The sequence below is a fragment of the Lolium rigidum genome, chromosome 4 (genome assembly GCF_022539505.1).
Source record: "Lolium rigidum isolate FL_2022 chromosome 4, APGP_CSIRO_Lrig_0.1, whole genome shotgun sequence".
In the NCBI taxonomy this organism is placed as follows: Eukaryota; Viridiplantae; Streptophyta; class Magnoliopsida; order Poales; family Poaceae; genus Lolium; species Lolium rigidum.
Genome location: NC_061511.1, coordinates 168,005,509 through 168,020,116, shown reverse-complemented (window position 1 = coordinate 168,020,116; position 14,608 = coordinate 168,005,509). Strand labels below are relative to the sequence as shown.

At 49.4% G+C, this 14,608-nt stretch overlaps 1 protein-coding gene across 1 annotated transcript; it reads left to right on the top strand.

Annotated features, from left to right (window-relative positions):
- Nucleotides 1–10,538: 10,538 nt before the first annotated feature.
- On the top strand, nt 10,539–14,230 carry LOC124647476 (protein ROLLING AND ERECT LEAF 2-like). The gene is made up of 4 exons (XM_047187416.1): nt 10,539–11,646; nt 11,787–11,968; nt 12,851–13,074; nt 13,159–14,230. The coding sequence occupies exons 1-4, from the start codon at nt 10,539–10,541 to the stop codon at nt 13,955–13,957; spliced, it is 2,313 nt and encodes a 770-aa protein (XP_047043372.1). The 3' UTR covers nt 13,958–14,230.
- The last annotated feature ends 378 nt before the right edge of the window (nt 14,231–14,608 follow it).

Below are 14,608 nucleotides of genomic sequence, written 5' to 3'. Positions count from 1 at the left end.
ACTAGCACGAGACCGAAACACCGTAGAGAACCCAAACCGATGCACCTAATGTAATGTCTAAGAACACCACTAAGATGCCCAAGTCCTTCTCTCCCAAATTCCAAAAAATCTACAAAATCTATTGGGGGATAAGGGAGGAAGAACAAAATAGAAGGAGGAACACCAAATTACTCCAAGATCTAGATCTAGCAAGATCCCCTCACACGGAGAGGGATTCAATTGGTGAAGCACTAGATCTAGATCTCCTCTTTCCTTTCCCTCAAAAATATGCAACAAATATAGGAGAAATCAAGAGAAGGAACGAGCTCTTCTAGGTCAACAATGGAGGGGAGAAAATAGATGGGAAAGAGCTAACTATTCAAGAGGTGGAAGAAGGGTATATATAGGGGCCACTGAAATATGTTTGTCGGTACCACCTCTTGTTGGGCTTGTACTACCTCTCGCGCAGAAAGCAGACAAATAAATAGGCAGAAAGATGATCCTAACCAGTAATGCTGGTTACGGGGCCGGTAGTACCGGTTGCACAAAAATAGCAAATCTAAGCAAGAAAGTAATCAGGGCATCTCCAACGGGGCGACGCAAACGGACGCTGAGCGACCGTTTGCGTCCGCCGTGACCGAAAATGCGTCTAGGCCCTGCTCCAGCAGGGCGACGCAAATTGATCGGGACGTCCGCGGCGACGCAAACCTGGCCCAAATATGCGTCAGGTTTGCGTCTCCCGGACGCTCCGCGGTCACGCCGAGTGTCCGCCGAAAATGATGTAGGAGCCGCGCATCAGTGGCAGGGAGGCCGATAACATTCCCGCCAGTGGCCATTCCCCGCGCGAAAAATCAACGTAGACCGGCGCGAGCAGTCCATAAGCGATGGACGTCGTCGCCGCCGCAGCCACCACCATGGATGCTGAGGTAACCCTCGCACCCACCGCCGCCCCACACTCCCCCGTAGCCACAACCATAGCCACAATGGAGGTTGCAGCTCCGGCGGAAGCAAAGCGGGCCGCCACCGGCGGCCGGGACGCAAAGCCAAAGGTGGCAAAGAAGGTGTTGTCCAAGGAGGAGAAATGCGTCGAGGCCGGCGCAGGAACCTGAAGGAGAGGAATGCAGCGGCCGCCGGCCAGCAGGCGTGGCAAATGCAGGTGAAAGCCGGCGTCGCGCAAGTAGGCCTCCATCTGAGCTTAGCGGAGGCCTACATGCTCGTCAAGCGAGAGGGGATCGCCGGCGTCGCTCCTCCGGCTTCGTCGGTGAGCTCGGTAAGTTCCCAGCTACGTCCTGGAACTCCCGCTCCCTTGCATGTCCACCGGCGTCGCGGTTCGCCTCCGGCGTGGCGCCGGTGCAGTTCAACGGGGCGCTGGTTCCCGACCTCAACTGGACGCCTAGAACCTAGGGACGAGAAGAGGCGTCTGGAAAAAGAGGTTGTAGCCGCCATCTACCCCAACCTCACGAAAGAGGTCATGGAGGTCCAAAGGATGGACGTCGAGGCCAGGAGAATCGACGCCGAGGCCAAGACCCGTGCAGAGGACACAAGGATCATGCTAGCCGACTTGAGCAGCGTCGATGATGACACCAGGGCCTGGTTCATGAAGAGGCGCGCCGAAATCCGCGCGCGAGACGCCTGATCGCCGACGCCATGCGCCCAGCATCTTGGCCTCCTTTTGGACTTTTTATGCTGTTTAGGCCTTGTTGTGCCCCTTTTGGACTCCACTTTGCGCCGTACCATGTGCAAAGTGTGATGAACTTATTTCAGACCTTAATTTGAGGCTGTAATTTCGTGCAAATTTGAGCTAATTTGAGGCTACAACCTCTTTTCTGAATTTCCTGAAAATAAACTGGTCTCACCGAAAATGCGTCGGCCCGTTGGAGCCACCTCTAGACAACCATTTCCGGGTCCGTCAGACGATGGAAACGGACACCCGCGAATAATTTGGATCTCCGAAATACGTTGCCCGTTGGAGATGCCCTCGGAAGAAAGAGAGAAAGAGAGAGAGAGGAAGGAGCCGGCCGGCGGACAGTGCAGCGCGCAGCGAGCAGCAAGGCAGCTGGGCAGAGCGGCCGCGTGCGCGCACTGCAGCAGCGAGGGTGAGGCGCGTGGCTTGGGATCTGATGGGCCAGCGGGTCAACGCACATGCGCGCGGGAGCAGCGCAGCGCAGCGCGATCGAGCGAGCGAAGCTCGCGTGAGCTGCAGGCCAGCTTATAGGTGCAGCTGGGCGGCGACCTGGGCACGGTTGGGCTGGACGGCAGCCAGGCGGGGAGCTGGGCCGGCCGGATGATGGCGGCCCAAAGGCGGAGTGGAGGCTGAGCGGGGCTAGGCTGGAGGCTGGTGGAGGAGGAAGAGGAAGTGGGTTGCCGGTATCACCTGGCCCGATACCGGTCCAGTACCGGCCAGATTCCAGGGGGTGGGGAAGGCCCGGCCTGGGCCGGAAGCCCACGTGGTAGTGCCGGTTCTCTTTTTATTCTTATTTTTATCAAAACTGCAACACGAGAAATGCGATATCTCTTTTTTTTTTGAGGGAAGAGAGAGTTTCATTGCATCTTAATATCACAGTTTACAATGTCATCCAAAATAAGACGATCAACTTCTGCTGGGACATGCCCCATCCAGAAGTTATTGATAGCATATAACCTAGATAATTTGGCTAGCTCGTGTGCTACCTGGTTGCTCCCTCTTCTAATTTTACAAACTTCGAAATTACTAAATCTCGCTTGAAAGGTCTCGATCTCATCATACGTGCGCCAGATGCACGACAACTTTTGGTTTCTTTTCTTGATCGCCTCCACAACAGCAGCGTTGTCAGATTCCATCACCACGCTTAAATTGTCAGGATTAGGAATCATATGTAACGATGCAAGACAGGCAATAGCTTCAGCTTCTTCTGCATTTGCACATGTCCCAGTGCCTCTGCAACTTGTCCAAAGAACCTTTTCAGTATTATCTCTAGCAATACAACCCATATAGCTCTTGCCGTCTTCACCGGTGAAACTAGCGTCGACATTGATTTTTACCCAGCCATGTCTAGGTGGCTTCCAACACTCCTTGGTGTCCTTCCCTCCAGCAGAAATCCCAGACGCATAACAGGCTGCAATGGGCGTACCTGCATTTGATATAGGCTGTTTGCCTTTTTCGTTGTCATGTTTCCTGCAATTTAGCTTAAGATCCTGTAAGTATCTATTCAAATATTGTACGGAGTCAGAAAGTTTACACTCTCCTTTGTTATGAATAACATCACAACGCAGATGCCAGGACCTCCAAAGGATCATAAGAATAAGGCCCCTCCTGTCATTACTAATGTTTGCCAACAACAGAAGAAGCCAATCTGGTCCAGTATACATAAAGTTGTCCTCATCAGGAATGCTCCATTTATTTCTCATCTCCTGCCTTAAAGCTTTAGCTTTTGTGCACTCAACCGTGGCATGGTAACTTGTTTCATCTTTGCAACCACATATCTTGCAAATGCAGTCTATGTCTAAGTTTCTTTTGAATTTATTGCTTTTTTTGGCAAGATTATCACAAGCAACTCGCCAGGCAAAAATTCTAATCTTGTTTGATAACTTTCCACAAAGTCTTGGGTGCCTTCTTCTCTTGAGCTCGAACTGGGTTTCGATATTTGGTTGTATTTCAGAAAATATGCTAACTTGTAAGCACTTCTAACCGAAAAGACTCCATTTTTCTCATAATGCCAGGCAAGAAAAACCTTTTTTGATGCATCCGGGGGTTTCAGCTGCAAGATAAGCTCAGCATCATGGGGTTGAAAATTTCTACGAATGATTTGCACTTTCCAACTACTGTCCGCAGTGTTTACCAGCTGATATACACGCCTATGTCTATCTGGTATTCTGGTTGGCTGAGCTTTTAAAGCATGGTTTCTCGGAATCCAATTATCTCTCCAAGTTCGAATACTTTTCCCATCGCCTATTCTCCAAATCACCCCCTCTTTGAGAAGTTCCAAACCATGTTCAATCCCATGCCAAACAGGAGATGCTTGAGCTCTGAACACAGTGTAATGAGATTTCCCCTAGGATAATAAATAGCTTTCATTAGTCTTGCGGCCAAACTGTTGGGATTTTGGATCAGTCTCCAAGCTTGGCGGTCAAGGAGAGCTTGGTTGAAAAGAGTTGTGTCTCTAAACCCCATACCGCCTTGGTTTTTCGGTTTGATGAGATTATCCCAGGAGGACCAATGAACTTTTCTTTCTCCGTCTTCCTCTCCCCACCAGAAATTCCTGATCAGTTGCATATAATCATCATGGAAGCCAGCGGGGAGCTTGAAGATGCCCATAATGTAAATAGGCAATGCCTGAGCTACCGATTTAATGAATCTCAAGATTGAAAACTCCGATTGCGGTGAAACCAATTTCGCTGGAAAGAGGACGACAAAATCTAACTCCATACAAGGTGAAAACATGGAAACAGGTGGAGGATGATTTTATATGAATTTAGAGGTGGAACCTCTCAATAAGGTAAACCGAGAAAATCATCCAACTCTAACACGCAACATGTGATGCATCCAGAATCCGTTTCTGATGAGCTAGATCTTGTCATGAGAATGAACACAAGATCTAAAATATCTCATGGATAAGAATCAACAACAACCAAGAAACACGATGCAGTGCATACAAGGGTTTGAGCTCTCTTTGAATAATGCGACCAAGTGATTCATCCGAGAGCCCAACTATCCTATCAAGAACAAACCTTAACCTTGCGCATTCCACTGGATCTGGTAAGCTCCATATTCAACCCTCTTCAACATTGCACATGCCACCGTCTTCATCCAACATACAGGCCACCGTCTTCATCCATCTTCTACATCGTCTTCACCCCTCTTCAACACCGTCTTCATACATCTTCTACATTGCACTTGATCTTCTTCATTGCAAGCTTGAGACCAACATATGGATCAAGAATTGCCTATGGACACTCCATGTCCTTTCAGCGGTTCCTAAAAAAAACTTCACTCCGGTCATCCCTTCTTTGACCAACTAGCACACATGGTTCAGCACGAAAGTGGACAAAGAAACATCCCTTATCATGATGCATCGAGACGTACCCGAGTGGCTGAGCTGGAAGCACGGAGTTCGCTGACATATTAGGGAAGGTCTCATCATATAGAGATAATCAAAGTATTAAAGTGCAAGAACAATGGTAAGCAAGCTGCTTGTTTGATACTTACAAGCTAACATGACAACATCATTGACAATGCTAACAAGCTTAATGAACCTACCAAACACCTTGTTAGCATGCATACTACCAAGATTGGCATGCCACAAAGCTTCATGAAGCTAGCAAACACCTTATGTGCAAACACTATGAACATAAGACAGTACTCCTGGTACAATGAGTACTAATCTTCTCTACCTACTGTCATGTATAAGAGCAAAGCTGGTACATGGAGAAGTTGCACACATCGTACAACCATGTGCCAACTATCACACTTATACGTGGACGACGCAGCTTAGAAGAACGCATAACCCTGTGTTCTACGCAAATATGCCGACTCCAAATCATATCAATCCACTCAAAGGCTTACATATCGAAGCAAGAACTAAAGAAAACTACCAGATCGAACCATAAACTAAGTTAAGCTACTCTGGCCTTACAGATAGCAGCAGCCGTAGTATAGATCTAAGCGAGGGCTGGAAGGTACTCACAGTGATCTAGCAGTCAGTCCCGGTGGAGGAAGACAACGACATGTTGGCGAGGTGGAAGAGGATGAACTACCTCGGCGGAGCTCCGTCGTCCTGAGAAAAGACCGCCCCTTACCCGGTTGTCAATGAACAACTATGGACGGAGAGCTCGAAAGGGGGATAATGGTGGCGCGGCTTTGGGCGGTAAGGCGGGGAGGTGTAAATAGGCGAGGAGTAGTGGCGGGAGGTGAGTGAATTTCTTCTGCCTTATTTTCCCCGTCGCGCGCGGGTTCCCGCCATCCTTCCCTCGCACCAGCCCGGCGCAATTTTTCTCCAGTAAGCGCGAGACGAGGGTGGCTGGCCAGAAACGATGGAATAAAGTGTTCCCCTCATACAACTTTTTGGGTGCTTTAAAGTTCGTGCGATGCAGGGATTTTTTTCCCATGGCCATTCAAACTCTCGTTTTTTTGTCTCACGGGATGCGAGAAAACACACTGTTAGCAACCAATCACGTCCTTAGGCTTAGTTCGGGCCAGACCATGCGTTCCTCTGTTCGATCAAGGTCTGTGCTTGATTTTTAAGCTCGAAGGTCGGGCTGGGCCATGCTCGGGCTAGGAATTTAGGGTCGGGTTTTTTTAATGCTCGACCCAAAACCTGGTCCGGCCCGAGGAATGCCCACGTGTACATTAGGAGCATGACTTGTATGAGATTTGGGCACCACATGCGATTGAAGGATCTAGTATTTTGGACCATGAGATGTGGAACTTGTGGTATAGATCGGGTTTCCTAGAGTAGGCGGGACATTATGCAAACAAGACCCCGTTGTCCTGTGCATTTATGTACCTTCCTGATCCCGTTCTATTCAACCCTAATTCCCAAATCCACGAAGCCCACATCAATGGTGGCAGCTCCAGATGTTGTACAGTCCATCCTTGCACCTGGTGCCGACATCTATCCCTACTCTCATGTGGCGACAATGGAGTCTTAGCCATGGTCTGTACAGCTTGTCAATCTAATTTGGGACGTTGCCGACCGCCGAGGAACTGCTTGACTGGGAGACATGAATGGGCAGTGTATCTCACTAGTAGAAAAGAGGCCTTCCATCCCAACCCATTAGTCCCCAAACATTTTGGCCCGAGACTAATGGTGTCTTTAGTCAAGGTTCTGCTGGGGAACCGTGACTAAAGCTCCGGAACCAACGGCCTCCATCGACAGTGGGTCTACGGCCGGGCCTTTAGTCTCGGGTGTTACAAAATCTCCCCCAAGACGTGGAGAGTGACCTGTACATGTTTCTTAAAAACCAGGAACTCAAAAGTGACATTCTATTTCGTTACAATTTTGGGTGAGTGTTTCTGTCTTGTACACATTCTTTTTTGTTTACTTCATGTTATGTGTAATCGATGAGTTGTGCATGATTGTGCATGTAACGTGTCCGCAGGTTCCACTGGATTCTGCTAATAATTCAATTTGACAACTCCAGAGTTGAATCATGGACTCTCTGAATATGGACCCAAAGCATTGGCGCGGCATAAGAGCAATGTTGCAAAAGTAATTATTTTGGATCATTTGCGCACTATATCAACCTCTTTCGTTCATTTTCTGATATCAAGTAATTAATAACTTCCTTGTTCATTTTCTTTGCCATGCAGAGTTTGGAAACGGTTCATAAAAAATATAACCGGTGCATTCAAAGAGGTGCTAACATTTAGAAGGTTGGCTAATGTTCTAACTCAGTCAAATGCCCATTTTCTACTAGTGTCGATTCATAATGCCATTGACTTTTGGTAAGTTAGGCCGTATATCAATTCAAAATACTTATATTTGTTCATAGTAATTCTTGTATCAACTTGATTAAACTTTGCATTGTTTAACTTCGCTTTGCTCTAGGAAAGAGAGGTGGGAAATTACCGATCCATACTGTTCGCATCGAGAGGGACGATGAACAGTAGATTAAAGGCGCCGACACGCGGATTACAAAAAAGGAGCCGACCAAGATCGTGCGTTCACTGCGGCCGCATCCAGATGCAGGCACGCCCAGATCAGTTGGGAGAAGCCGCCAGCCGAGCCGGCCACTTGGAGATGACTCAACCGGCTCAGCGCGCGTCCACCCGTTCCGCCATTGACACGGCTCCCCCAGTTTTCCTTTCCGAGCAGAGAGGAGATTATAAAAGACAGACGGAGACGGCACGCGGGCGGGGAGGGTATCCTCGGCGCGATGCCCGTACGTTGTCCCCCCGTGCTTTCTAATCTTTAATTAGCTGACGCACGATTTGGCATCCCCGTCGTCGTAGTCGTCGTCCCCGTCGCGCAAACTGAACATGTTCTCGCCTGACAATGGCTGCATCTAAATCTTGATCGTGTTCTCGCCTCGACTACTATTTTGATTGGAGAAGTAACAGTTGGGATACGGTCCGTGCGTACTGCCTTCGACGTGCTACTTGTACTAGACATTGTGAATGTCGATCGTAGAGTGGGAACGTGCTTGGTGGGTACTCATGCCAGATGCCACTAGGCTATGTGCAATCATAATGTTTTCTTCCCATATCCTTTTTCTTATTCTTTTAAATGGATACAAATATGAATATAGATGTTGTTGGATACAAATGCATAGCGGATATTGCTCGAATACGGATAGAAAATGGATGTTCTCTCAATTTGAAATGAGTACTCCGTACGAGTAAGAAAATAGTAGGCTTATATCTTATATTGAGTCAACTCTATAATAATGATATAACAAACAATAGTTCTAATTTCAATCATAGAAAAAACACATTTGACCATTTTATTAGTATTTTTGGTTGAATAATTAGCATATCAAGATAGTATTCCGAAAAATAGGTTAAACAATTTACTTTCGATACAGATATATCTTTTTCCATAACCACATTTAGTTCCTTCGCAAAAAAAAAACCACATTTAGTTCAAAATAAAATATCATTTTTTGTATTTATAAAATAAATCAAGATATTTACCATATCTATTTTCATGTTCGCCCGGATTCAGATATTACCATGACCATTTTCATTTTCCAAAATATGAATATCAGACAATTTGAATTATCCACTACCAGTTCATGGTGATAAGATCATGATGCTAAGATCATCTCCAACACATACATGGTGATAATATCATCTCCACGGGCGGCCCTAATAGCGCCTCCAACACAACTATTGAGGTACCTGCCAAAAAATGGTGTCGGCCCCCAAAACTAGGTGGCACGATTTGAAGTCCAATACAATAGACAACAACTCCACACAGACACTGCCTACAAGGGCTAGGCTAGATCGGAGTACTCACCATGTCAAATTTCTCGCACGTGTCCCATTTGGCAACTAGAAAACTCATTCCCCATACCCTCCACCACTCCCGATCCGCCTCACCCTGCTTGCCTCCCACCCACCTACTTAGAATCCCCACCGCCATCGATGACACCGCCATCTCCGGCCAACTATCGTCGTGGTTTGGCCGGAACAACCGATAGTGTTGTTTCCGTCGTGCTATATGAGGGGATCAATCTGATGGTGCCGCCGAACCTCCACCACTTCTACCGCTAGAGCGGTGTCGCACACCCTCTTGACCCCGACTCGCTGGCACAACAGCGGCAGACGAAGACACCGTTTGTTCTCCTCTTCGACAAGGTGTTTGACTTTTTGCTGCGGTGGACAGTGACGACGAGATGATGGTTGAGATGTTGATGAAGGAGGAGGTTAATGCCGCCGCTGACAAACAACAACAGTTGTTGATCTTGACCAATATGCTCCGTCTCCGAGAGCAGAATCAATGACGAAACACATACCGCCAATTTTTTGGCAACGATTTAGGATGAAAAAGGAGTTGTTCATGTAGAGAGTGCAATGCGATACTTGAAGCTGTATATGAACTTAGGATTTGACACACTTTCTTTGGCATGGCATGAACTCACCATGATATCAATCACATGCCGCATCTCTCTGTAATGTTTGCAAGGCTAGCCGAGGGACACGCTCCGACCGTAAACTATGAGATCAATGGCCATGCATACAATACAAGGTGATATCTAGTCGATGGTATCTATCCAACATGGTCTACATTTGTAAATACAATCCACGACCTTGCTAGAGAGAAGATATCTTATTTTTCTCAATGCTAGGAGGCATGTCAAAAGGATATCGAGCGGGCATTCGGTGTGCTCCAACAATGTTTTACCATTATTCAATACCCAGCTCTCACCTGATCTTGCACACTACAATCATCGAGATTAAGCGAAAGAACTAGTGGTTCAGGACCATTGATCATTATGAACCTCTTACCCAACTTAATCAGATGCCGAACGAGTTTTACTTTTTTTTTCCTCTTCATGCATGAAGAAATGTCTATCGGGAGCGTCGATGTGGGAAGATCCTGCCCATACCAAAGGGACCTTGTGCCGACGTGAAAGATGGAGCAAATAAAACTGGAAAGAAAAGGAAGTATTTTTGTGCAGAAAAGAAGGCGCTGGATAGAAAAGGTGGAATGTTGCTTCCGATATATAACAGTGACGTGGAATTTTTGGCTTAGCCACCTCAGCGTGTCTACGCAAACAAGTAAAGCGTGTCGTCCGGTTGGCCCACTTCACACGTACCGGTAGTCGGGCCCGGGAACACGAAAGCAACAAGATAGAAAGACCGACCGAAAAGAGGCCCGTTAAGAGGAGAGAGAAAAGAGAGACGAATTAAACCACCGTCGCAAAAAGAAAGCAAGAAAAACAGAAAAACAGGGGCACGAAGCGAGGAGCACGCACGCACCTCACTCCCCACTCTCAAGTACACACTCCTCCACTCTGACGGCACAGTGGGGAGGAAGAACTCAGCAAGAAACGGCAGTGGAGAGAGAGAGCAGCGGCAGCAAGAAGACAGAGAGAGCAGGAGGAGGGGAGGGAGATCTGCCGCCGGGGAGGAGGCCATGGGGTGCGCGGCGTCCAAGGTGGAGCAGGAGGACACGGTGCGCCGCTGCAAGGAGCGGCGGCGGAACATCAAGGACGCCGTCGCCGCGCGCCAGCAGCTCGCCTCCGCGCACGCCGACTACCTCCGCTCCCTCCGCCTCACCGCCGCCGCGCTCTCCCGCTTCGCGCAGGGCCACCCCTCCCTCGCCGTCTCCCACAACACCGCGCCCGTCCTCCTCACCACCGCCGCGCCGCCGGCCCTCCACGCGCCCACGCCTCCCCCCGCCGCCTCCTCCTCCGTCGCCTCGTCGTCTCTCCCGCCGCCCACGCCGCTCCCTCGCCACCACCAGGCGCCGCCGCCGCAGCAGCAGCAGCACCATCAGACGCAGCCCCCGCCTCCTCCTGCCGCGGTCAGGCTCGACCGGGATCCGAGGATGCGCCGCCTCAAGGTCCCCCACATCCTCTCCGACTCGAGCGTCGCGAGCCCGGCGCAGTCCTCCTTCCGGAAGCCGCCGGTGGCGGGGACCCCGTCCTCGTCGTCGGCCTGGGACTGGGAGAACTTCTACCCGCCGTCCCCGCCCGACTCCGAGTTCTTCGACCGCCGCAAGACCGACCTCGAGGAGGCCACCCGCCTCCGCGAGCTCGACGAGGAGGCCAAGGCCCGGGGCTACCTCCACGACCACCTCAAAGAAGAGGACGAAGCCGACGACGACGACGACGACGAGGAGAGGGAAGAGGACGCGCATTGCGGCGGGTGGGAGGACGAGGAGGACCACTACGCGTCCACCACCACGTCCGAGACCAGATCGGACGGGGACGAGCTGGGGAACAGATCGGAGTGCGGCTTCGCCGCCAGATCGGAGTACGGCGGCACGGCGCCGTCCGAGTACGCCGCCATGGCCATGCCGATGCAGCTCAGGAGGGCCGACCGCTCCGAGGCCGGGGACTCCTCCTCCACCGTCACCGCCGCCACCGAGATGCGGATGGTCGTGCGCCACCGCACGCTCGCCGAGATCGTCGCCGCCATCGAGGAGTACTTCGTCAAGGCGGCCGACGCAGGGGACGGCGTGTCCGAGCTCCTCGAGGCCAGCCGCGCCCAGCTCGACCGCAACTTCCGCCAGCTCAAAAGTAAGTAGTAATCGCCATTGCGCAAATTGCGCCCCAAAATCCGATGCAAATGCTCTTATAGGTGCTTTAGGATTTCTTTTTTAACAATACGCAAAGCTTTATCGCTCAAATGTTCATAATGCTGATTTCTCCTTTCGCAGAGACGGTGTACCACTCGAACAGCATGCTATCAGCACTGTCGTCAACGTGGACGTCGAAGCCACCATTGGCTGTGCGCTACAAGATGGACGCTCATGAGATGGACTCAATGGAAGGGAAGAGCCATGGGTCAACACTGGAGCGACTTCTGGCCTGGGAAAAGAAGCTGTATGAGGAGGTCAAGGTAATTGCTCCATCCATCCCATGACCAAGCTCTATAAAGCAATGAATTGAGTATATAATAATGCTAGTAGAATAAGGTGTTCTAAATTTTCCCCTTGAGAAACCCTATGATCAAGGATGAAGTGAAACTGGCTGAAACAACTTGCACCAAGAAGAGAGCTCTATCTGCCTCTTGGATCTTTTAGGATTGTGTTAGGTACAAATGTATCATAGCAAACAAATGACCTCATTGTGTCATTCTTGCTAGATTAGGTGACGCCTCTCTAGATTTGAAGTTGGTGCCCTCATACAATTTTAATGTGTAGGAGTCCCCCCTTTTGTTCAGCAATTGTGGAAGAAGAATCTGATCCTGTTGCAGAAAGCTTCTTTAGGGAGGCCCTGCAATTTCCTCCTTTGCAACAGCTGGAGCACTGGTTTGATAATTTAAGATGCTTTCAGTAAAGACAGCAACAATTAGATAATTTAACCGCACATTCAAATATTCCCCCTTCCTTTATGCCCTATTTTGCTAAACCACTCTTGTTCTTTGCGGTTCCTTACTGTATATTGTATAAAGGCCCCAGACCTCGATAAATTGTCTTCGGTGTATATAATATGTCTGATAATGCCGAAACTGGATTCGACATGTCTGTCCTGAGAACCAGAAAGTTCTTAGGTAGGGGCATTACCTTCTGTAGGTATATAATCTACACCAATTATATTAGATGAGTTTAGCGAAACCAACACTTGTTCATTTGGTTCCCTTAATTTTGTTTATGATGTGTCATTACCATTTATAAGTTATTGCACCGTACTTTATTTTTTGGTTCACTAAGCTGTTTATCAAGCCCTACTATTCCGATATCCAAGCTCAGCATATATGTATTAATTTTAACTGCTGCAGGCTAGAGAGAGCGTGAAGATTGAGCATCAGAAGAAGCTTTCTACTCTGCAAGGCTTGGAATACAGAGGGAGGGATAGTGCCAAGCTGGACAAGACCAAGGTTTCCATCAACAAGCTGCAATCCCTGATAGTTGTTACATCAGAAGCTGCCACTACCACATCCTCAGCCATCGTCAGAGTCCGTGACAACGAGCTTGCACCACAGCTTGTCGAGCTTTGTTTTGCGTAAGCCTTCCTCCACCATCCCTGATTCCAGATACTGTGATGCTCTGTGGAAGTACTTAATTGTTTCTGCATTTTGACATGCAGGTTGTTGAGCATGTGGAGATCAATGAACTACTTCCATGAAACCCAGAACGAGATTGTTAAACAAGTGCGCGGTCTGGTGGACAACTCCATGGCTGAGTCAACGTCTGACCTTCACAGGCTTGCAACCCGTGATCTTGAGGCCGCTGTCTCAGCGTGGCACTCGAACTTCAACCGACTCATCAAATACCAACGCGACTACATCCGTTCACTCTATGGCTGGCTGAAGCTCACACTCTTCCAGGTAGACAGCATCGCCCCACAAGGAGGTCAGGCGACGCTGATCTCACGCGAGCTCACCACCTTCTGTGACGAGTGGAAGCAAGCACTGGACCGGCTTCCGGACGCGGTCGCGTCAGAGGCTATCAAGAGCTTCGTGAACGTCGTCCACGTCATCTACACGAAGCAGGCAGAAGAGATGAAGATCAAGAAGCGGACCGAGACATACTCGAAGGAGCTGGAGAAGAAGACCAACTCGCTCAGGGCCATCGAGAAGAAGTACTACCAGTCGTACTCGATCGTGGGGCTCGGCCTTCCGGGCAGCGGGCGTGACGGCATGGATGGTCACAGCTTCGACGCCCGCGACCCTCTTAACGAGAAGAAGACCGAGATCGCCCAGTGCCGCCGGAAGGTGGAGGACGAGATATCGAGGCATGCCAAGGCCGTTGAGGTGACCAGGTCGATGACGCTGAACAACATCCAGACCGGCCTGCCAGGAATGTTCCAAGCCATCGCTGGTTTCTCGGGCACGGTTGCTGAGGCCCTCGACGGTGTCTGCCGGCGAGCTGGATCAGTGCGGTAGAATCTCGTCCCCATCGGAGTTACCAAGAGATATGTTTCTTATCTCTCTCTTTGGGTGGTCCGGTAATCTATATAGGAAAAAATGCAACATATATATGTAGTTAAAAAATTAGGGATGAAATATGGGGAGAAGGGCTCCCTGGCTGTTCTTGCCTTTGTTTGGGGATTGATCATTTTGGTTGTAGATAATGATTTTGCCCAGGATTGTTCATGTTCTTTCTTCCCTTTGCGGGGAGTGCGAAGGAAGATTATGTAATGTACATGTGGTCACCTTGCTGCGCTCTAATGGCGAATTTTACGCTTGCGCTTTCTATCTGTTGCAACTTGAAATGTAAACTCTTCAGCTTACCTTTGCTGCTTGGAGTGATTCAGAGTTCTTGGGAGAAGAAATTCCCAAGCCTGACGTTGAGTTGAAGCAATTATCTCGGGTCTGAAGTGTGAACTGGAGCGCCGAACCCTGCATCTATTGTGAGCCTGTGACCCTGCCTGCCTGGACGCAGGACATGTATGTTGATTCGTGCCGCCCCCCATTTTGGTCCACGGCAATTAAGCGCCGCCGTGCTGCTGCCATTGCGCAAAACCAGCATGTCCTCTGCTGGAGCATGTGCTCTGTCCAGTACACGCTCTGTGTCGAAGGATCCTTTGATCTTGT

What these genes read in the sequence shown, in the direction of transcription:
- LOC124647476 (XM_047187416.1), top strand. Translation starts at nt 10,539, where the DNA reads ATGGGGTGCGCGGCGTCCAAGGTGGAGCAGGAGGACACGGTGCGCCGC. An exon ending in CAACTTCCGCCAGCTCAAAA is followed by an intron (nt 11,647 to 11,786) that starts GTAAGTAGTAAT and finishes CTCCTTTCGCAG; the next exon opens with AGACGGTGTACCACTCGAAC. An exon ending in CTTGTCGAGCTTTGTTTTGC is followed by an intron (nt 13,075 to 13,158) that starts GTAAGCCTTCCT and finishes TTTGACATGCAG; the next exon opens with GTTGTTGAGCATGTGGAGAT.